Source organism: Periplaneta americana, chromosome 5 (genome assembly GCF_040183065.1).
Source record: "Periplaneta americana isolate PAMFEO1 chromosome 5, P.americana_PAMFEO1_priV1, whole genome shotgun sequence".
Classification (NCBI taxonomy): domain Eukaryota; kingdom Metazoa; phylum Arthropoda; class Insecta; order Blattodea; family Blattidae; genus Periplaneta; species Periplaneta americana.
This window is the reverse complement of record NC_091121.1, coordinates 191,483,778-191,509,338: the sequence shown is the minus strand read 5'-3', so window position 1 is coordinate 191,509,338 and position 25,561 is coordinate 191,483,778. Positions and strand designations below refer to the sequence as shown.

General features: G+C 37.2%; 1 protein-coding gene across 1 annotated transcript; it reads left to right on the top strand.

Moving 5' to 3' along the window:
- The first annotated feature begins 1,630 nt into the window (after positions 1–1,630).
- LOC138700366 (uncharacterized) lies at positions 1,631–12,443 on the top strand. The gene is made up of 4 exons (XM_069826951.1): positions 1,631–1,777; positions 8,032–8,235; positions 10,427–11,129; positions 12,220–12,443. Exons 1-4 carry the CDS (start codon positions 1,699–1,701, stop codon positions 12,227–12,229), a joined length of 996 nt encoding a protein of 331 aa, XP_069683052.1. The 5' UTR covers positions 1,631–1,698; the 3' UTR covers positions 12,230–12,443.
- The last annotated feature ends 13,118 nt before the right edge of the window (positions 12,444–25,561 follow it).

Here is a 25,561-nt window from a genome sequence, read left to right as displayed (position 1 = left end):
TTTAAATCAGATAGGCCTAGCATATGATCAATTTTGCTATTTTAAACACCACTTTTTTTTATCGATCACACACAATAAATGAACTGCATTTTTTGTTTGTATATCGATATCTTAACCCTACGGTACAGGGTTTCGAAAATTGAAACTTAGAACCATTGTGAATTATTAACTCTTTACCCTTTTCACTAAACTTAACATTCATTTTAAATTAACCTCACTGTACGCCACAGACGCGGTGTGAAAATCACTAATAAAATGTCAAGATTCCTAAGGTCCCATATTCCAACGACTCACTTATTTGAATATATCAGTTAATAAAGTACTGCCAACTTCATGATGTTCATTTTAACGGTAGGCTATCGATATCACTGCATAAACAGTAGAAAAATAGTAATATGCGTTACAAGAGCGGTATGTTGAAGTTTTCACGTTCGAGGAAAAGTTTGAAAAAGCGAAACGTAGTTGAACTTTTTTTAATTTCCGAGAATTGAAAGAAAACATACCGCTCGTGTATCGTACATTATTTTGTGCGAAGATCGTTTATTACATACCTGAAAGACGAATTTCTAATTAGTTGCAATGAAATCTCCGTCTTGGTTTCTGTTCAATGACGGCAAATTTGCAAAACAAAAATATCTATCTTCAACATTGTTGCTTTAAAATGTTTTCTGTGTTTACTATACTCCAGCAGTCCGTGATATACGCCTGTCTTTGTTTCCCCCAGTCTATGATGAGTCTGGAATCTTGTTGATTTTTTCACGGCTTCCTTAATGTTACTTGCATCACAAATGCAGTAACTTTAGTGGAGTTGTAGACTTTACTTAATTTTTGCAAATATTTAAAAACAATACTTAACAGTGCAATTTAGGTGAAATTGCAGTGGTAAGTTTCCAATTTATAATTATTACTATATTGAACGTCTCTAAAAATAATATGTTAAAAGCCTAAAGCAGTAAAATCAATATGTCACTTAAGCGGTAAGAAGAGGGAAATTGTTATGTGTGTTAGGTTGGGAATATTGAATGTGGAATTTTAGACTTTCCGCGGATTGGTTTTGTGCGGAAAACAAGCAAATACGCACGATCTCGCACAAAAGTTAATAAAGTACTGCCAACTTCATGGTGTTCATTTTAACGGTATCGATAATGAATATTAATTCGCATAAGAAATCAATAAGATTGGTTGATTACGAGGCTCGAGTTTCCGTAGTGTCTTTTTCTCTACCTATTTCATCGGGGCGCAACTATGCCATGACCTTTTCTCTACCTGAAGGGAACGGGGCGCAACTATGCCCACAAAACAGGGACCCTTTTTTATCTGCTGCATCTTATCTGACTGTGGGGCGCAACTATGCCCTGCCCGAAAAATTTCCCTTGGCGGGAAATAAAGCCGGATTATACAGTTCTCGCTTAATGATGTCATTAGACCGTTTCTGCATATCCACATGTCAAAGTATTGCTTACACCCACTTGTTCTTAGGTAATCAATATGTTTAGATCTCCTGGTAACCGTGCGTGACTCTATGTTTTTGTCTTTTTAATTGTCTATTTTTGTGCACCGTTCCACTCGGAGGATGCTGACTCCTTCCTCTCCTCGCTTCCTCCCCTTCGCACGGAAGATGGGGCACGCAGTCTCTCTTTTCTATATATATCAACAAGAGCATGTTACTTCAACAGTACTTACTACGGCAAGGCAAGCATGCACTTGTCCGCCATTGTTGTCGCTCTCGCGGCCTGCCATCTGGCTGCGGGATTTGAAGATGAAGACGCCAAAACATGTGAGTAACGAATTACCCCATTGTATATTTTTTTAAATACATGTACAAAATGTAAAACGACTGTAGTCAATGCAGTACAAGAAATTTGTAGTTATATGCATTTATTAGTTGTATTTTCTCATCACAGCGTTAAGAGAAGGTATAAAGTAAAACAAAGATTTCGGTATTCTCAGGAAAGTACCTTTCCTCAGCACCCATTAGGAAGAAAAGGCACTTTTAACACACTGTCTGCCGTCTGCATTATGTTAACCATTTTCTTCTAAACTTAAAACTATTAAAAATGTTTTGTTGTTATTTCCCTGAAAGCCAAATCAGTTGGAAATGATGAATATGAAAGAGACCTGTAACAATGTTCACTGAAGTACTGAATATTTATTTCAACATCGCTTTTAAATGTATAGACTACTAGTGGCTTGTGCCAGACATTAAATCCAGACGTTTGCGATGGGCAGGGCATGTAGCACGTATGGGCAAATCCAGGAATGCATATAGAGTGTTAGTTGGGAGACCGGAGGGAAAAAGACCTTTGGGGAGGCAAAGACGTAGATGGGAGGATAATATTAAAATGAATTTGAGGTAGGTGGGATATGATGATAGGGACTGCATTAATCTTGCACAGGATAGGGACCGGTGGCGGGCTTATGTGAGGGCGGCAATGAACCTCCGGGTTCCTTAAAAGCCAGTAAGTAAGTATATTACAGCACTGGGTCAAGTGGTAAGAATATGTAGCTATAACCTCCGCAAACCCTACCCAGTTCCAGACAGAGAAGTAGAGGTTTGTCTTCCTTTTCCCTGCATGCACAAGGAATATATGCGTTGTCACCCTGTGCCACGTTCAGCCAGTACATACCCAAAGAGACCCAGCTTAACGCTAGTTTTTGATTTACTGGAAAATGAACACGTTATTGATCATAGGGTCCAATCTTTGAAGATGTATTATTTTTCTCAAAGGGCTCTAAAACAGACGTAGGCTATTAGCAGTGACAAAATTCTGTTACGACAGTTCATTTTTGTTTCACAGTCGCGAGATAAGTTCAGTCCGTAATACTATATAGTTACACTCTATGTAGTGATTATTGCGAGGCCATAGGCAACCAATCAAATAATTCTATACAACATTATTTCGTTTCCAATATTTAATCAGACAAATATTTTGTTTCCACAATAGTTTTGAAAATAATATGGTGGATCAGCGAACATGCATTGCCATGTCTGTTTATGTATAGGACTTTCCTGCGTTATAGACATCCAGATATTAAGGCCCGATTGTATAAACCATTTAATCTTAGATCAGAGGTTAAATTGATCCTTGTTTCAGCTGAACTTGGAATTTTGTGTTGTATAAAGTCTAATCTGAGATTAATTTGTCTCAAACTAAAGTCAACTTTGACTGAAGAAATTTCTCCGATTAAGTTAGATGATCCAAGTTCAGTTATTTATTTTCTGTCTGAAATATACGAGTGACAGATTGTGCAAATAAAATATCCATTATTATTAATATTAATAGATATGATAGGTACATTTATATATATTTCTTTCAATTTCTTGCCTTAATACACGAACATTCTAATATTTTATAAGGCTCTATCGTGTTCAGCAGTATCAAATAACATAACCTATAATTATATTATGTTTATAACAACCATTAATTATTAATGGATATGATAGGTACATTCATAAATGTTCAATTAACTGTATTACTAAACGAAAATTGTGGTTTTATAAAGCTTTATTATGTTTAGCAGTATCAAACACCATAACATGATAACAACTTGGAGAACAGTCAACCTTCTTCTTATTATCCGCCATTATTTACATTGCAAAAAAACCAGTGTCTCCAACAGAGTGTAATACGGAAAGTCGCGAAAAAGTAGTTGTAAAGTCGCTAGATTTCTCATTATCAACAAAGAAAGATTAAATTTTGTCTCTATGGGGTGCTAAAAAGGTCACTAAATCCCTATTTAAGCAATATAAAAGTTAAAAGAAATTGTTGTTGAAAATGAGTTAAAGTCGCTAGATTGGCAACACTGAACAAACCTGTATAACATGGTCCGCGTATCACGTATTTCACCTGTTTATGCGATGTTGCCAAATCCTTTTCACGTGAACTTAGATTGCATTTGAACCAAGGTAATTTGATCGCAGAAAAGTTTTATACAATAGAAGAAGTGTCTGAACTCGGCTTACTTTTCGATCTTCGATCAAAGTTGATCTTTAGTCAGGGAGTTTTATACAATTGGGCCTAAGTGTTCTGCATAAGGCAGAGTAGGTAACGAATCAACAAAAAGGTCCCCACCTTTCCTTGATGATGGCGCCGAGACACAGGTTCTAAAAATTAGCTGTTTGTCTAAAGGTGCGTACACACTTAGCTAACGAACAATGAACGAACGACAAACGAATACATTCACTGATTGAAATCGGAACGTGTGTTGTTTGGTTTGCCTTCGGAAGTGATCCGTCGCTTGTCGGTACATCAAAGGAAGTTGGTATTCGTTATGGACGGGATTTGCCACTAGTTTGTAGTTCGTAGCAGAACGCAGCGCTTAGTTCGATTTCACCAACAGGATGTCGAAACTGGAGTGGACGGAAGACGCTGTTATGAATCTTATTAACGCATATAGGGAGCAGGAAACTTCATGGAATCCCAAACATCCTACTTACCACAATAAAGTAGAAAACATAATGTTTGGGAAGCTATTGGAAAGATGTTCAGCTGCAAAACAAGTGCAAAATTTGAAAATTATTTTTGTTTATTTATTTTCAGTGAATACATATTTGTTTATTGTAGGGAGCAGAAGTCAAAAAGAAAATTGAGTCCCTACTGACATCATTCCGAGGGAAAGATAGAAGTCCATAAAAAGATCTGGAATGGGGCGTGATGAAGTGTAGAGTCAACTTGGTTCGCGTATAAACATATGTCGTTCCTTTTGGACAAATTCACGCCCAGAAAATAATCCATTGGAACTGAAAAGTGCCTTTTCGTAAGCATGATGCGCATTCGACAAACACAGACAAATCTCTCTTTTTAGTATTTTAAGATAATTATTGTCAGTGAGGTATTCGTATATTGAAACTTTCCCCTGTCTTGCAGTCGTACCTTAATAAAATCTTCCAGTTCCTCAATTATAGCTGTACATAATTCTGGAACAATCCTGGTAATCAGCTGTTTCGACATTTGAATAAATACATTGAACTTGTATACGAATCTCCTGTATCAAGATATCGAAGTGTTGATGCTAGCCTTCCCTGATTAGGTATTGCTTCTCGTCAGCCTGTGTTTTTCTTGGAAATTTTTGGCCCTATTTTGCACAGTTATATTTCGAAGTCTGTTTTTGAAATGCGACAGAAGTTGTGAAACTATCCCGATTCCATTCCACGTAAACCATGAAGCAAGTCAGTGCCTCTATATTGATTGCAACTTTCGTAGGCCCGATTGTATAAACCATTTAATCTTAGATCAGAGGTTAAATTGATCCTTGTTTCAGCTGAACTTGGAATTTTGTGTTGTATAAAGTCTAATCTGAGATTTATTTGTCTCAAATTAAAGTCAACTTTGACTGAAGAAATTTCTCCGATTAAGTTAGATGATCCAAGTTCAGTTATTTCTTTTCTGTTTGAAATATACGAGTGACAGAATGTGCAAATAAAATATTCATCATTATTAATATTAATAGATATGATAGGTACATTTATATATATTTCTTTCAATTTCTTGCCTTAATACACAAACATTCTTATATTTTATAAGGCTCTATCGTGTTCAGCAGTATCAAATAACATAACCTATAATTATATTATGTTTATAACAACCATTAATAATTAATGGATATGATAGGTACATTCATAAATGTTCAATTAACTGTATTACTAAACGAAAATTGTGGTTTTATAAAGCTTTATTCTGTTTAGCAGTATCAAACACCATAACATGATAACAACTCGGAGAACAGTCAACCTTCTTCTTATTGTCCGCCATTATTTACATTGCACAAAAAAACCAGTGTCTCCAACAGAGTGTAATACGGAAAGTCGCCAAAAAGTAGTTGTAAAGTCGCTAGATTTCTCATTACCAACAAAGAAAGATTAAATTTTGTCACTATGGGGTGCTAAAAAGGTCACTAAATCCCTATTTAAGCAATATAAAAGTTAAAAGAAATTGTTGTTGAAAAAGAGTTAAAGTCGCTAGATTGGCAACACTGAACAAACCTGTCCGCGCATCACGTATTTCACCTGTTTATGCGATGTTGCCAAATCCTTTTCACGTGAACTTAGATTGCATTTGAACCAAGGTAATTTGATCGCAGAAAAGTTTTATACAATAGAAGAAGTGTCTGAACTCGGTTCACTTTTAGATCTTCGATCAAAGTTGATCTTTAGTCAGGGAGTTTTATACAATTGGGCCGTAGAGTGGCATCTGTCACCATCGCCTTTTGGTTTTTAACTTTCTTTTTGTTAAACTGCCTGCAATAACAACGGCTGCACTTGCTATAATTATATTTTCGTCTGCCATTATTGCGGATAATCAGCGAACGTGAATGTTTTCTGACCATTTGCTTATGGTTTGTATGCTGCTCCAAACAGCGAACGAACAACGGAATTTCGCTTCATCATTCGTTCGTTGTTCGTTCCCTAAGTGTGTACGCACCTTAAGAACTTACTAAAAATTTGCACCACGCTGAACATCGGAAAGACTCAAATCATAGCATGGTTTTAAATTTGCAACGAGGAGTTAAATGCAATCTATATTTCACAACGAGTTAGAAAGAGAAGACTATAGAGTGGCCATGTTGTCCTGTACAGCGCTCTTTGCGGTGCCACCGCGAAACACGGCAGATCTGAGCTAAGCGCCCACCTTTGTAAAAATTCGTCAGCTTACAATGTTGTATAACGGAGGTAAGAAGTACAAAAAAACGAAGAAAAAACATTCCTGTTGTGTGTGCTGCATATAACTGCAATGTCGAAAGGAAAAAGACAACTGATATATCATATTTCATGTAAATTTTATGAAGTTAAGTCCATAGTTTTGTTAATTAGCAGCATTTTTTTTTCATGCATAAATGTGTAACAACGCCCGGCATAAACAAAATAAATGGTTCACTGGTAATGTACTTAAACTAAATACGGATAAAACCACTACAATTCCGTTTCAGACCCAGTGAAAAACAAATAGCAATACAATATTAAAACTGTATTTCGACACCGGCATCCTTTATTTCTGCTCCTTCTGTCCTTACTGCTTATACAAGAAGACGATGAGTGTAGCTTATAAGAAGTAGGCCTATTTCGAAGACAAACGTTTAATCAAATAAATGGTTCACTAGTAATAAAGTTAAACTAAATACGGATAAAACCGCTACAATTCCGTTTAAAACCTAGTAATAGCAATCAAATATTAAAATTGTATTTCGACACTCGCATCCAAAATAACGCAAAACTCTGGGGTAGGTCGTATTGTTGTTAGTATTTTGACTGGAAGGACATGAAAGAACATAATTGAGCACCCACGTGCAATAATGGGGTAAGTATGAATATATTTACCCCATTATTGTACGTGGGTGCTCAATTATACACTAATAATTATCTGTGGTGCCACAGTCCTTGAAAGGCTCAGACAGACCAGCCGGCTGTTGGCCTCACGTTCACATTTCGATAATAATTATACTTTACTGTAACAAAAAAACTGAAAGCGTGTTTTGTCATGTTTCACCCACGTTACAAGCTTGGAGGTAAAGGTTGTTTACTACATATAGGGCCTACTTTCATTCTATATCTTATGGTATAGTAAATAGTTTTGCGACGTGTAGAGACTGGGAAAACAATTTAATAAAATCATCCGAATCATACTCGTTCATTTTATAGGCAATCTTGCAGGTCGCATTTAAAAGAACCTAGGAATTGTAACATTTTCTTCAGTATATTTGCTAGGACTTCTTGTCATACTACATGACAATTTTGCTTACGTTATTCTTTTAAGCATTCCTTCTAGGAATAGCTCAAGTGTTTTAAATTTAGCGTACATAAGTTTAGATTAAGTTCCTAGCACGTATTTGACGAAATACTAGGTTTTTCCATTTCAGTTTAACTGATTTATGCAAACGACATTAAGACAGCTGACGATTCTAATGTCAGTTATCACCACGCCCACTTTGTTTTGGGCGCATAAGTTCATTACCGACGGTCGTTCAATTTTCTTCAAACATGGCGGCGCAATGACCACTCTATATCTTTCTCTTTCTAACTCGTTGATATTTCAGACCCTATTTCGAGGCTGCGGTCTGTACTGGTACCTGTGGAGCCTGGCACGCCGGTGGTGTACCTGGTGAACCTGGTGAGTGTGCCTCAAGACCCTGATACAGCTTTGACCAACAACAAGGTTCTGCCGGAGCACGGGGGCAGTCCCCTCACCAGTCTGCTGCTACTGGCCGCCCGGAACAGCCAAGAGGCAAATTCGGAGGAGGGTAAGGGGCAATTAACTATTTAATTAGGGCGCTCCAAAGACTGATGAATGGAACTGCCGAATTATCCTCTAAAGAAACTTATATTCAAATTTAAATTTCCAAAGTCAAGTGACCTACATACAGTATGTAAGATAATTTTTTCCATAATTCATTTCCTCAGACACTTAACCAACGTTTTACCTCTCAGCCTTAAAAAGAACCTGATCCAAACTTTAGTGATGCCCCACTTCGATTATTGCGATTCTCTATTCACGAATCTAAATACTGATCTTGCCCATAGACTACAGCGCGTTCACAATATCTGCGTTCGTTTCGTTTGTAACATTAGAAAATTCGATCATGTAACACCGTCACTAGAATTGTTGTCTTGGAGTCCACTTAAAGAAAGAAGATTCTTCAACTCTCTCTTATTACTATTTAAAATCATCCACACCTCCACACCCTCTTACCTAGCATCTCGTTTTGTTTACCTTTCACTACCTCGAACCCGGAACATGTACCTTCTCTCTATTCCTCTGCACAGAACATCCTTCTACTCATTATCTTTCAGCATATCGATTCCACGCCTCTGGAACTCTCTCCCTGACCTTGTCAGAGACTGTCGGACAATATCAAAATTCAAATTTAAATTAAAAAATCACATTCTCGTTCATGGAATTGCGTGTTGAACACCTGTCAGGTTGCGCAACTTCGCCTTAACCCATGACATATAGTAAATATTGTAACTATGCTGTTGTAAAATGGACATTAATATGTAATTTATTATTATTATTATTATTATTATTATTATTATTATTATTATTATTATCAGTTATCACTATCATCGTTGCTATCTCTGTTTTCTTCCTTTTTTCTTGTATTAGCTCGATGAGAGCTCTATAGTGTTCTTTTGACTCTGTTGACCCTCTATAGGGTTTTAACTTAATTTGTATTATTTTCATCAGTGTTTGTATTTCTTTTTTGTATTTATATGTGCTATCTAGTAGGATGAGGCCTTATGACCTTAATCATGTCAGATTAAATAAATAAATTATGAATTATAGGCCAAAACGTTCAATCCTCGTTTCCCTAACACTAAACGCAATGTTACGGATCATACGTGTGCAAAATCTACCAAATGAAGGGTAAACTAATTTCAGATGACATCACGGAAGAACTAAGTACCCTCACAGAAGATGACAAGGGACTGTCTACATCTGCGACTAATTATAGAAATTTTAAAAGGTCAGCTTTACCCTAAAGAAGCACTTACACAGACTAAGTTCCTAACTTCTCCAGGGTGCAAGTTAGAAAGCCGAATGGCAGAGCATAATATTCTGTAATTATATTTTTATAAAATTATTAAAATCAGTACTGGGTAACTACTGGGCCTACATAATCGACGTCTGCAGCACTTCGATCTCGAGCTTCCTCAAGTGTGTCCAGAGTCCAGAGTTTGAGTGATGTTTAATTCGCCAAAGAACTGTTGCGAAGATAGTGCTCATGAGCTGTATAGCAGCTTGCCTCAACCTCCACACACTGCAATTTATTCCAGTCCACTTCTCTTAACTTTTCAAGAACCAAAACCAACTTAACTTCTAATGTTAGTTCAAAATTCAAGAGTCAAAATGTAAAGGAATTTATTATTATTATTATTATTATTATTATTATTATTATTATTATTATTATTATCATCATCATCATCATCATCATTTACTTACATTGCTATTTTACAATCGAAATTAAAACTATTCATGCAGTCTGTGACAGTCGCTGTTATGTCAGCAATGAGAAAGCAAGTGTGTTTTAAAGACACCCATTGCCATATTGTAGGCTATTTTCCCTACGACGTGACAGTGCGTAAAGTTGCATTTTAACTTTTTTTTCTGTAAATTATATTGATTTTATAAATTTATTTTAATAATAAAAGTTGACAAAAGTCATTTCATTTTCAAGATATAGAGTTTGAAAATAGTATAAATGTAGCTAACATCCATGACAACTGGAATGGCTGCCTCGAAATACATAATTCCCATAGTTGATGCCAACGTCAGAGATTTTAGTACAATAATATAAGATGAAGGAGAAAGAGAGTGCAGGTTTCCTTTACATGTGAGGAAAAGAAATTAAAAATGTAGAGCATGTTTTATTTTTGAAGAAAATTAACTCATTTTCTTATCTTTCCCTTACCGGTAATAATATTGTTTTCCAGGTAATGACGACTCAGAGGTGGAAGTATTAGCGGCTGTGCACAGTGACGAAGAAGAAGGAGATGACTCCAAAGCGCCTGAAGATGGCAAGTCCGCCGTCAAATCACGTCAGAAAAGAACCTGTGGGAAATGCGGTTACGGCGGAGGTGGTGGTTTTCCAGGAGGAGGCGGCGGCGGCTACCCCGGGGGCAGTTATTCAGGAGGAGGAGGAGGTGGAGGCTACCCAAGTATTGGGGGTGGAGGCTACCCAAGTATTGGGGGTGGAGGCTACCCAAGCGGTGGGGGTGGAGGCTTCCCAGGCAGTGGGGGTGGAGGCTTCCCAGGCGGTGGGGGAAGTCCTAAGAAGTTCGGTTCCGGTGGCGGCTATGGAGGTGGCTCCCCAGGAGGCGGGTGTGGAGGCGGATTCGGATGTGGAGGAGGCGGTGGAGGTGGGGGTATATATCCATCCGGTGGAGGAGGCGGCGGTTATCCGTCTGGCGGAGGAGGTGGTTTCCCGTCAGGTGGAGGTGGTGGATATCCATCTGGTGGGGGTGGCGGTGGTTATCGGCCTGGCGGAGGAGGCCTCTACCCGTCAGGTGGAGGTGGTGGACACCCGTCTGGTGGAGGTGGCGGCGGTGCCCACTGTAAGACTTGTGCTGGCGGCGGGGGTGGTAGTGGATCGTTCAGCTCCTCACAAAGCTCTAGCTCCAGTTCCAGCTACGCATGGTGAGCAATTCCTACGAATTATTTATATCCTTATGCAAATCTAGTCTTTCAGGTGAAGCTCCCTGTAAAGCAGATTTGAATAATTTCAAGGGAAAAATTGTTCCGGGGCCGGGTATCGATCCCGGGACCTCTGGTTGAACGTACCAGCGCTCTACCAACTGAGCTACCCTTGAAATTATTCAAATCTGCTTTACAGGGAGCTTTACCTGAAAGACTAGATTTGCATAATATATACGTCACTGTGTACGTTAACAGAAAACCACAATTCCAAGTCACACAGAGATTGTATGCACTCGATGTGGGTCTCTGGCGTTTCGTCAGCCCACGCGAGTTGTGTGGATATAAAGGGAAAAGTTGAGACGGTGTCGGGTGGGGTTCCCGGGTAGCTCAGTTGGTAGAGCGCTGGTACGTTCAACCAGAGGTCCCGGGATCGATACCCGGCCCCAGAACAATTTTTCCCTTGAAATTATTCAATATTTATATCCTTGTCCACATTGTTATATAGATTATGAAGTTACTCATTCTACTTCCAGAATTTGCATTAAGGCATGTAGGCAAATATCGGGATGTATTTCAACAGTATCGCTATAGTCCCGTCGCTCTAATTTCCGGCAGCCAATCGCGTTGCAGGTCGGCTACATTTAAACGTGTGCGTCTTGTGATTCGCTGATTCATTTCTTAAGGTTCGATAAATACTTAATATAATCGCCCGCCATTTCGTTGGCGTTCGCAGAAAGCACACGAGGACGTTATTTGCCGCTCAATTATTTGCTGAATTACATTGCGTTTGATTTATCATCATAGGAGCTACGACATAATAATGTTTAACGATGTGGCAAATAGATTCCTCGTATGGTAGCTCGGCAACGTAAGAACAAAAATGGCGAACGATACTACCTACCTAGACTTTATAGAGCCTTCACTTTCTAAAACGTAAGCAAAGAGGCGGAGTCACGTCGGAAATAACAGCGTCGGGACTATACACTGAAACATGCGACACTTTCTTCAACAGAAATGCACTAGCTCAGATTTTAAGAAATTCATTTTGTGCAGCAGAGTGTAATATTATAAGTTCTTGATTTCGTTGCAGGGGCCGGTGAAACCATGACATGACAACAGCAACACCACTAACACTACAAAACTCCTCTATTCTGTGATAGCCGATCCATAAATTTCAAAGACTTCAATCAGCGTCTGCAGCGATAACAGATTTTAAAACTGAAAATTCCTCTCGTTATACAACACGGTGCTTTTAAACTATTTTGTACTGATGTTTTATTGATTTAACTGTAAATACAAGCCTTTCTCATAAAACAGTTCAGTACTTATTTCAAACAACATACCTGTCTCATCCTTCTCTTTTCCCGAGATCATTATGTCGCATCGACATTGCCAAACGTAAATACAGGTTAGACAATGCCAACGAGGTAATGTTGTGTTGGTAAGGAACAGTAAAGAAGCTATTTGTCGCGAATTGAAGGGCTCCCTGCAAAAACGAGGTAGCTTCACTTTTACAAAGTTGTGGCAAACTACAAAAAAAATTCTAAAAATTTCAAATTTTAACCGAGCTTCTTTCCTCTTTTTGACTATCAACCAATCATTTATTATAATAAGCAATTTAGTGGGGGTTAAATATAAACAAATAATGGAGATACCCCCTTTTTTCAATAAAATTGAATATAATTAGCCACGTTTTGCAGTGAACACACAATTACTGTGTCAATATCATAAACTACAACACAAGACATAGAAAAGATACACTATCTACCAAAAAGTAATTGGGCACTGTTTTTGCCCCTTTAGAACCTCGTGGTACCGCCTCTTGTTGCTATAACAGCAGCCACCCTGTCAGGCGTGCTCTCCACTAATTTGTGTAGGATATCCACTGGAATGCGTCGCCATTCCTCTTACAACATGGCACTCAGTTGGACAATGGAAGTTGGCCGCATCTCCCGAAACCTCAATCGCCGGTCTAATTCGTCCCAAAGGTGCTCAATGGGATTGAGATCAGGACTCTGTGCAGGCCAGTCCAACCGGTGAACATTATTGTCTGCATACCACTGCATAGTAGCCGCCGAAACATGGGGCCAACTTCCATTGTCCAACTGAGCGCCATGTTGCAAGAGGAATGGCGACGCATTCCAGTGGTTATCCTTCACAAACTAGTGGAGAGCATGCCTGACAGGGTGGCTGCTGTTATAGCAACAAGAGGTGGTACCACGAAATTCTAAAGGGGCAAAAACAGTGCCCAATTACTTTTTGGTAGATAATGTATATATACATTCTTGTCAATGCAGATGACGTGAATATGTTAGGAGAAAATCCACAAACGATTAGGGGAAATGCGGAAATTCTAGTTGAAGCAAGTAAAGCGATTGGGTTGGAAGTAAATCCCGAAAAGACTAAGTCTATGATTATGTCTCGTGACCAGAATATAGTACGAAATGGAACTATAAAAATTGGAGATTTATCCTTCGAAGAGGTGGAAAAATTCAAATATCTTGGAGCAACAGTAACAAACATAAATAACACTCGGGAGGAAATTAAATGCAGAATAAATATGGGAAATGCCTGTTATTATTCGGTTGAGAAGTTTTGTCATCTAGTCAAAAAATCTGAAAGTTAGAATTTATAAAACAGTTATATTACGGGTTGTTCTGTATGGTTGTGAAACTTGGATTCTCACTTTGAGAGAGGAACAGAGATTAAGGGTTTTTGAGAATAAGGTTCTTAGGAAAATATTTGGGGCTAAGAGGGATAGAGTAGTATTTAGTAGTAGTATTTATTTATTTAACCTGGTAGAGATAAGGCCGTCAGGCCTTCTCTGCCCCTCTACCAGGAGATTCCAACTACAATATCAACAATAAAATTACAGGAGAATGCAGAAAGTTACACAACACAGAGCTGCACGCATTGTATACTTCACCTGACATAATTAGGACCATAAAATCCAGACTTTTGAGATGGGCAGGACATGTAGCACGTATGGGCGAATCCAGAAATGCATATAGAGTGTTAGTTGGGAGGTCGGAGGGCAAAAGACCTTTGGGGAGGCCGAGACGTATATGGGAAGATAATATTAAAATGGATTTGAGGGAGATAGGATATGATGGTAGAGACTGGATTAATCTTGCTCAGGATAGGGACCAATGGCGGGCTTATGTGAGGGCGGCAATGAACCTCCGGGTTCCTTAAAAGCCAGTAAGTAAGTAAGTGTATATATACAAGCTATTCTTTGAGATATTTCAAACAAAAGACGTTCAATACAATGTTTCTCGATTTTACTTGTTTTGTATGAAACATTTCATAGCGTGTTTTGGGAAAGCCATTGATTTAATTCCCAATATATGCTCAGTCAGTTTAAGAGATCAGTGTATTATGATAATAAATTATTGAAAGAATTTTAGTTTTGTCCTTTAAATGTGCATAAATGTGATCCGGTATCGGTACCGGTTCTCTTTTCGACCTCAACGAAACACTACCAGCTTTCCAGTTTCGATAACATCTGGTAAATACGAGAAAGCACACAGCTAAAAGGAGCCTTTCGACTGGGAAAACGTTGTCTGTATTTCTCAATAGTAGCCATAAACAAAATGCATGTCTCTATATTCACTATGCAAATACATGAATCAAACGTCAAGTGAGCGTGTAATCAGTTGTGTTTTGTGATGGCGTTGCGATGCTCAGATATTGCAGTGTACAGTACAAAAGATCTGAAGTAACACGTCAAGTACAGTACAAGGAACCGCAAGACGTTCCAGTATTTCTCCCCAATCGTTGCACTTCGAAAATAGGTATATCAGGATAAATCGATGTAGGTTAACACAAACTACATATCCTTAAATACTGTGTTATATTATATTTATTTACATTTCATGGTAGACGAATGCCTACATCGCTTCACAGCTAGAATATGGCACATGTTAAAAAAAGTTAGTAGTACTATAAAGTCTTAATTATAGTCACAATCTAGTTGAAATATATACAGAAGAGTTTTACAATAAAATCTACTAGTACAACACAAAGCTTTAGTATCAATACTTAATACAACACAGAAATATTTGTCCAGCGTTATTGGATGTCATTATTTCAACTACAGAATAGAAGCACAGTCTAGTATATACAGTCGCGAAGCTCAATACGTAGTAAATATGCAAACATTAGATAGTTGCTCACCACTAGGATCGCTAATATCGCCTCATTACAGGCAATGCAAAATAGTACCGTCACAGTCTATTGTTTCTAGCACCCTCAAAACTCAAGCTTCGTGACTGTATATAGTAGAGTGTGATAGAAGGTAGAAGGTGTGAGAAATTAGGCACTTCTTTAATTTGGTCCTAATAATCTTATGTTTTGAGTTTGATCTTTTACATCCCTAGGAAGGCTATCAATAGTAATATACGTTACAAGAGCGGTATGTTGGCGTTTTCATGGTCGAGGAAAAGATTGAAAAAGCGAAACGTAGTTGAGCTTTTTTAATTTCCGAGAACATGAAAACAAACATACCGCTTGTGTATCGTACATTATTTTGTGCGAAGATCGTTTATTACATACCTGAAAGACGAATTTCTAATTAGTTGCAATGAAATCTCCATCTTGATTTCTGTTTAATGACGGCAACTTCGGAAAACCAAAATATCTTTCTTCAACATTGTTGCTATAAAATGTTTTCTGTGTTTACTATACTCCAGCAGGCCGTGATATACGTCTGTCTCCCCCCCCCCCAGTCTATAAATGCGAACTTAAAACAAACGGTAAGGTTATGTAATGATTTATTTTTCATTTTAATATTTTAACAATATTATTTATATAACATATTGCAGTAATAACATCTGCATCTGGAATTTTGTTGATTTTTTTCACGGCTTCCTTAATGTTACTTGTATCAGGAATGCAATAAGTTTCGTGGAGTAGTAGACTTTACTTAATTTTTGCAAATATTTAAAAACAATAATTAACATTGCAATTTAGGTGAAATTGCAGTGGTAAGTTTCCAATTTATAATTATTACTATGTTAAACGTCTCTAAAAATAATATGTTAAAAGCCTAAAGCAGTAAAATGAATGTCGCGCTTAAGCGGTAAGAAGAGGGAAATTGTTATGTGTGTTACGTTGGGAATACTGAATGTGGTATTTCACGCTTACCGCGTATTGGTTCTGTGCGGAAAACAAGCCAATACGCACGATCTCGCACAAAAATGTTTACTGCCATATAACGCACTGTCCACACGTGTGGAGTAACGGTTAGCACGTCTGGCTGCGAAACCAGGTGGCCCGGGTTCGATTCCTGGTCGGGACAAGTTACCTGGTTGAGGTTTTTTCCGGGGTTTTCCCTCAACCCAACAAGAGCAAATGCTGGGTAACTTTCGGTGCTGGAACCCGGACTCATTTCACCCGCATTATCACCTTCATCCCATTCAGACGCTAAATAACCTAAGCTGTTGATAAAGCGTCGTAAAATAACCTACTAAAAAAAATATATAACGCACTCCTTTTTGATAGCACGATAGACTTGCCGATGGAGTATGAAAGTCATTTTTTGACGTGTATTTATGCTATGAACTGTTGAATTAGTTACAAAGTTTTCACGATTACATACGAGTAAGTTTATTAATGAAAAAATATACTGACAAGCCATGAGCATTATTTGTAGTTCTTTTAATGATCCTACATAATTCCCTAGTTTTGGCACCTACTATTATTCTAATTACTCTCTGTTGTAGTAGGGATATACTGTTACTATCTGTAGAATTTTTCCAGAATATTACCGAGTGGAAGTATGGAAAGTATATTGTTTTCTAGGTATTGATATTTACTATCTCTTGCATATATCTTATAGCAAAACATGATGAATGTAGTTTGGGGGTAATTTATTTAATATGATTTTTCCAATTTAACACATTATCGATTTGTAAGCCAAGAAATTGTCGCGGCCCTGTAAGGTGCGGGTGGCGTGGGTCGTGTAATTAGAACCTAAAAGGGAGAGGTTAAACTAAGGGAAAGAAGAACAAGAACAAGAAGCCAAGAAATTTAATTGTTGCTTCTATTAGGGACCTGCTGTTAATTATTGCGCTTGAAATTTGCAAGGTTGAATTTGGACAGGATTTAAATGGGATTGTGTTAGTTTTGTTACAATTTAATACTAATTTATTGACTGAGAACCAGTCACATATTTTGAGGAGAATTGCCTCTGTTGAAGATTGGAATGTGTTGGAGTTACTGGCTGTAATTAATATACTTGTGTCATCTGCAAATAATATGGGATGACCTACGTCTTTTGTTAGGAAAACAAGATCATTTATGAACACTAGAAAATGTAGGAGACCTAATATATTCAATGTTATTTTTATTTGTCACAGACCAACATCTCTACTTACCAACCTATCTTCTCATAAATTATTATTTCTGCATGGAAATATCATATGTACTTCGGTACATCGTAATAATATATGATATGCGAAAAATAATCACTAGTGATTTAAGACGGCGCTTATTCCGTCGGATCCCGGCCACTTAATCACTCATAACGAGTGCACCTCTGCAAATGTGTGGATACTGTGCTACTGTCATACATCTATGACGCAGTGCATGAGGGTAGGCCACTAGAGGGAACCCAAGAGGTGGAACTTAAACTGAAAGGATTCGATCCGACACCGGGATGGGAATCCGGTGTGGCTTAGTGGATAGAGAGTCAACACGTAGAGCTAAAAACCCGGGTTCAAATCCCGGTGCCGAAGAGAATTTTTTTCTCCGTTACACTCATCTTTCAACCTATCTTCTCACCTACCCAGCCATCCGTCAAATACGTCTGCCATACCATCCATAAATCTATCTATTCAAAAAATAAATGTATCTTTACAAACAATTACTCATTTAGATTAAAATAACAGAAAGTCTAATTAATTATTATAAAATGTCAAGAAGGTTGTACGACTTATTAAGCTTGGATAATTTCAACAAAGCTTATTTTTCTTTGTAAGGTGGGTGCTCCTGTTATGACCATATTCCTGATATGGCCACCCCCATATTGTGAGTTAGTTAACCAAAAAATCCGCTAAATTGCAGCAGCATTCAGTGAAAGGGCGTCCTGGTATGTCACTTGATCGTTTCCCATCCAGTCAGGTTGAGCAATATGGCGTCAGTTGCCTGTTTTGCGGTTTTCATGTGACCTCTTCTTATTTTTCTCTGGTAAGTCTCCGTTTTATGCATGTTTTTGAAAGACTTGTTTCATGAAAACCACAGTACTCCATTCAGTTTTCAATGTTCTGTTGATGGGTGTTGTCGTTGATGGCGTATCTTTTACGAGTTGTTCATAATCAAACGATTTTCGTGAAAGCTTACCTGCTCCTGATATGGCCATATCAAATGCACCATGGCCATATCAAGTTCATTTCACTTTTATTTTTTTCACCTGACAAATTTACATGCCTTATAGCTGGGATTACGCAAAAATTTTGTATTTTAAGAAAAACAACTTAATTTTTAATGGAAAAACCTGTTTTGACTACACTTTTGAATTATAAAAAAGATTATTGAGTGTCATGTTTATTCATTTCACACCAAAATTATTTAATTTTAGCACAACTGCGCTATCAAACTGAAAACAATCACGATTTGCAGAACATGGAACAAGGGTGGCCATATCATGTGCACATGTTCCTGATATGGCCACTAGGTAGACTTTTGGAATTTGGGACTTCTTGGACAATTAAAGCTATTTTTATGGGGAAAGGAAATTGTTTTAAGAAAGTCCATTAGAATGAGAAGGAGTAAGAAAAAATTGGTTTACATTTTTTTCAAAATGGCGGCTAGAAAAATTCTCAAACCTTAGCATGGCCATATCAGGGACACCTACCTTATAACAATGTGGTTTAAAACCTCTATAATCACGTGTGTTAACCTCTACGATCACGTGTTGGAGCTTTAAACATAACGACGATTCAAATGCAAAATAGCGATGCTATTACAGCCTTAATCACCAAGAACCAACACCACGAAGTGGCAGCTAAGTCAGAAATTCCAGGGAAGGACTCCTTTGCAATCATAAGACTTGACACACAACACTATAATTTGGTGCTGGTTTCACAATGACTGCGCATTACTTCATCAATTTCGAATTGTACCTTCCCCGATTCATAACGTCATGTAGCTATAAGAACGTTTTCTGCTGCTGAAATCCAATATCAAGCGACACTTCGATACAGACGGGAGGTACCATGTTGCTTCATGCAAACGCTGTGCTATCGTTTTCTATACTCGCACTCCATCTGGCAGCGACACACACAAACAACAGTATCGACGCTCTTGAAGGTAAGCGAACTCTACAGATCTGGTATCTATTGCAAGCGATTCCGCTGAAATTAACACTTAAGTACTCGCAAACTAATATGCGACATTGGTACTCGCGAGGGGGTCCAAATGACCCCAAGTAAAAATACGAATTAAATTACAGGGTGTAAACTAGGGCTACCTAGTGAATATGTTAGGAGAAAATACACAAACGGTTAGGGAAAACACGGAAATTTTACTTGAAGCAAGTAAAGCGATCGGTTTGGAAGTAAATCCCGAAAAGACAAAGTATATGATTATGTCTCGTGACCAGAATATTGTACGAAATGAAAATATAAAAATTGGAGATTTATCCTTCGAAGAGGTTGATCTTGGAGCAACAGTAACAAATATAAATGACACTCGGGAGGAAATTAAACGCAGAATAAATATGGGAAATGCGTGTTATTATTCGGTTGAGAAGCTCTTATCATCCAGTCTGCTGTCCAAAAATCTGAAAGTTAGAATTTATAAAACAGTTATATTACCGGTTCTTCTGCATGGTTGTGAAACTTGGACTCTCACTCTGAGAGAGAGGAACTTAGGTTAAGGGTGTTTGAGAATAAGGTGCTTAGGAAAATATTTGGGGCTAAGCGGGATGAAGTTACAGGAGAATGGAGAAAGTTACACAACACAGAACTGCACGCATTGTATTCTTCACCTGACATAATTAGGAACTTAAAATCCAGACTTTTGAGATGGGCAGGGCATGTAGCACGTATGGGCGAATCCAGAAATGCATATAGAGTGTTAGTTGGGAGACCGGAGGGAAAAAGACCTTTAGGGAGGCCGAGACGTAGATGGGAGGATAATATTAAAATGGATTTGAGGGAGGTGGGGTATGATGATAGGGACTGGATAAATCTTGCACAGGACAGGGACCGATGGCGGGCTTATGTGAGGGCGGCAATGAACCTTCGGGTTCCTTAAAAGCCATTTGTAAGTAAGTAAGTAAGTGAACTAGGGCTGGGGACGGAGCGGTTCGGTTCGGAGCAGTTATTGTGACGTCAATACTCGGTTGAACCGAGTACAGTACCGAGTACAAATTTGTGGCGGCAGATTTAAAATTTAGATAGATTGAGTCGATTATAGAACGTACTTTGAAAGTGAAACCAAGCGTGTTTTAAAAGCACTGTAGTAAGCGCTTTCGCTTTGCCAATTGACGAGAAAAAAAGTGCTTCTCTTCATTGCAAAATGGCGGTTGCAAATTTCATTAGCGTGATTACAACTATTTGCGGATTTATTTTGTATGAAAGGCCTATTTAACTTTCAGTGTTGTTATATATTACAGACGAAATAAAATTGATAAAATAATTTATAATACTAACAGCTAATAAATTAACATGTGAGGTAAACGTTAAACGCTGCAGCTAAGTAAAAAAGAAGATAGAAAGAAACGGACTCCATAAAGCGCTGCCTAAAACACTTAAAAATAATAAACAGAATTATTTACTATTACGGAAAGTGGATAAAATAATCAATAAAATGTGGAATCTTAAACTGAAGAACATTATGTTTATTTATTTTATAACATTACTAGCCTTCAATACAACCATGTTCTCTTTGGTGAAGAGTAATATTATTGATAAATTAAAGTAATTAGGTAACATAATTCGTAGAAATAAATACAAATAAAATGATGACAGATAAGGTAACACAAATCCAATAAACACAAAGAGAAGAAAAATATAATGCACTTCCTTTTTTAACGTCTTTTAATATTAATCAAACACTCTAATATGATGATGATGATAATAATAATAATAATAATAATAATAATAATATTATTATTATTATTATTATTATTATTATGTACAGTAATATGTTCAGACTGTCAATGTTCATTAGGCCCACTTGACAGGTCATATAATAGGATGAACTCTTCTTCAATACTAGAGGCCTCTCAGCCCGCCTTGGGGGTAAGGAAATAATTTTTCCTACAGCAGAAAATATTTAAATGCAACAGTACCTACGTTGTTGTCTGCTAGAATTAAGTAAAACACGTGAACTCTGTTTGAACTGACCGGTAACGGCTACGGTTACCCGAGTAACTTCTGTGCTCCGCTGCCAAGCACATAAACCGATAGAACCGAGCAACTCAACGGTTCTACTCGCTCCGTCCCCAGCTCTAGTGTAAACGACATAAACTGACAAAAAGAATACTGGTGATAAAGCATAAGTTACTGAACAATGTAACTTTTGTGGTTTCCCTAGAAAAGAAAATGTTATCTGTGAGTTTAATATTTTTGGAAATGATAGTAGACTCGTGTGATATCCTTGTTTACAAATCAGGATACTCTGCTGTCTCTCTATTGTGGTGGTGTTAGCGTGTGTTGGACGGAAGGTCATTGGAAATGACGTTCACATTTACTCGAACAGTAAATATCAGACTACTATCAATTCTAAAGACATGATATTTTAGGAATTAAAAACAAAAATTCAATTAAAAAAACACAAACTTTCACTTCATATCATGTTTAGTAGATCGAGATATACAGTCTTAGAAAAAAGTTTCGTCGCATAAGTCCCAGAAAGGAAGCAGTGCATATGATCAGAGGACGAGTGACTAGGTCACAAGAGAAGGCTAGTTGAGGTAATAAAATTAGTTTTGTTTCGTTATATGTCTGATCATGCGCAATCCTTCTTTCTGGGACTTGTAAAGTATTTGTGCGACAAAACTTTTTTCCAAGACTGTACAGCCTTTAAAATTTGGCAGTTAATATCGTTTACATCCTGTATAAAACGCATGGTTCTACGTAAAATTTGTAACTCATAGTCCTATGGGTCACATTTGCCATAATGTTCTTCAGTGAGAGTTTTCAAGTATACAGGATGAATTTCAAGGGCTTATTCTGAGAGATATTTCAAACAAAGAAGTTTAATACAATTTTGTAAAAGTATTAAGGAGTTAGGTACGGCTTACAGCAGTAAAATTTTGGAAATAGTCAACGTTTTTTTTCCTCCATTCTTGTATCTTGTGCAATAATGAAATTTAGTATGTGTAAAATACTGTCCTTTTACTATATGAAAAAATAATATTTTTACGGATCTAGATTCATTTTCCGGGCTGAGAGGCCGTGGTCTATTGGTTGGTTTTATGCCAGACGTTTCGTCTGCAACTGCGGCAGACATCTTCAGTGGAGTGGTATCCGAGGTCGCAAGACTCTTCACGGCGTACCTGAGGGCCTCTCAGCCCGGAAAATGAATCTAGATTTATAGACTCCGGCCGTGAAAGCCTACACTGCAATATTTTTACGATTTAAAAAAATATTTACATTTTCTTTTTTCAAAATTCAGTTCAATGTGCAGTGATGAAACGTTTTCCACATAACTCAAAAACTATCAAACGCTATGTGATGAAATTTTGTGTGTGTATTTATGCATGTCATATCTAAAATATGATGCCAGATCACTTTTCTATTTTTGATAGATTGTCTGATAAAAAATAAATTCATTCTCTTCTAACACAAAATAAAAAAAATATATTATTTATTAAGCAATAAAATAAAAGAGAGAGAACATGAAAAATTTAACAAGTTTATGAGTTATGAGGGAAATGCTTCATCACTGCACAGTATACTGCCACCATTTTGAATTTTGAAAAAATATATATAAATAATTTTTTTAAATCGTAAAAATATTTTTTTCATATAGCAGAAGGACTGTGTTTTACACATACCAATTTTCATTATTGTACAAAATACAGTAATGGAGGAAAAAATATTTAATATTTCCAAAACTTTTACTGCTGTAAGCTGTACTTAACCCTTTAAGTAAATATTTCTCAATAATTCTTTAATGTGTATGAAGCATTGAATTTGTCTTTCTATTGTGGCACACATAGGCTATGGAATTTTTCTGCAGGTTAACATAAACATTCAATAGATTTACTTTGTTGTCTTCACAATATGTTTTTTCCTTCTTCTGAAAAGTTGCAAAAACTGACTTAATGTCTTTCAGCTCCGATCGATTCAATTGTACAGGGCTATTCAGAAAGAAGGAGCTGATTTCAAACATTTACTTCTTCCCAACTACAAAAGATAGAAACACAATTCCAATTCCAACGTTCCAACGTTCCTGGACAGAGAAAGATTCAATGTTGTATGCATTCAATATGACAAATATCAAAACGGTGGCTCATTTCTTGCCACACACGAATCAACTGGTCTCTAGTTATCGAATTCACAGCTTCAACAATTCGATGTCGCAGACTTTCAAGAGTGTCAGGCATAGGGGGGATAAAAACACGGTCTTTTACATAAACCCACAGATAAAAATCACAAGGAGTGAGGTCTGGAGACCTAGGAGGCCACCGGCGATGAAGTTGATCTTCTCCTCCTCCTCTTCCAATCCAACGTCCTGGAATGATGTCATTCAGGTACCGTCGGACGTGGTTAGAGAAATGAGGCGGGGCACCATCTTGCATGAAGATGAAGTCATTATTAAACTGACGGCGAAATGCACGTTGAACTTCAATAATGGACTCTAGTTTTGCTAATTGCAGCACACAAAATGCTTTTTCCTGTTGTGTCGCCATTTTACTACAGACAATCAACAGCGCCAATGCGACAGCGCATGACAAGCAACAGCGCCAATGCGGCCGTGATTGGAACTTCTACCCGGACTGTTCAAAATTTAAACTTTCGTCTGTCCAGGAACGTTGGAATTGTATTTCTATCTTTTGTAGTTTGGAAGAAATAAATATTTGAAATCTGCTCCTTCTTTTTGAATAGCTCTGTATTAGAAGTGGTGGTCATGTATGTATGTAATTTGCAAATCAAGATATGTATTTATTTACACTGCAAGTGGGCAAGCACCCGGTGGCAGTGGTATATACAATATAAACAATACACAATAAAATGATAAATAACAATAAAAATCATAAACAATACACAATAAAATTTACAATACACAATACAATTATATACACAATACAATTTAACACAATAATTACAATTAATAATAAAACATAAAATACCTAATTTTACAATACAATCTACATATGTATAGGCCCTACATAAGTTTCAATAGTCTTTCACTTTACTCTCATCCTTCTCACTGTAGTGGCACTATGACACATTTCACTGACACTCTATAACACATTTCACTGACACTATAGCACACATTTCATTGACGCTATAAATTATCACTGATCGGAACTATTCACTGCACTGTAAAACCATAACTTCACTGACTCACCTCGCTTCACTGATACAACAGTTCAAATATGTCAAATAATTACATCCTTATGCACACTTATAAACAGAACTACATTTAAGCTAAACATTTCTAGTCTAAGACCCTCTTACACGCTATTTTTAAATAATTTACAATTCAAACCAAGGGAGTAACTCGTCAGGCTAAATAAATACATGTTACCTTAAAAAATTAAATGTTAAATGTCACCTTAATTTTAATTTGCGCTTTATACACAACTTTTTAATTTATTCTTGAATCTCCTTAAGGAAGGACAGCCCTCAAAGACCGCTGCAGGTAGGTCATTCCAATCATTTATAGTTCTATTTAAAAATGAGAATTTACCTACATCCGTTTTCTGTTTCCTGCATTTGATTTTAAAACCATGATCGTTCCTACCATAGTACGTTGGCTTTTCTAACCGACCCGTTATGTCTACCCATGCTTTCTGACCTAGATGTGCTCTATACAATGATGTTATTCTAGTTTTCCTACGTCTGTTTTCCAAAGTTTCCCATTTAAGTTCTTTTATCGTATCGTTTCCATCCTCTCTTTCACCTTTAACAAATTTAGCTGCCCTATACTGGATTCTTTCTAAGGAATTTATCTGATATATTTTATAGGGATCCCAACGTGTAGTTCCGTATTACATTAACGGTCAGTTGCTTAACAAAATAAATAGGATAATATTATAAATCTGTGAAATCTTTTAGATACAAAGAACTACTCTGATCTAGAACAGAACATAACAGGATATTTCACTGTAACAAATACTGATTACTTCAAAAATCTTTCAGGTTCGGTACCCGAAATCCTGCAGGATGGGAACATAACACGCACCAAAAGACATTGTGATCCCTGTGAAGCAGCAAGACGTGAAAGTGGAGGCGGAGGTGGAGGAGCAGTCG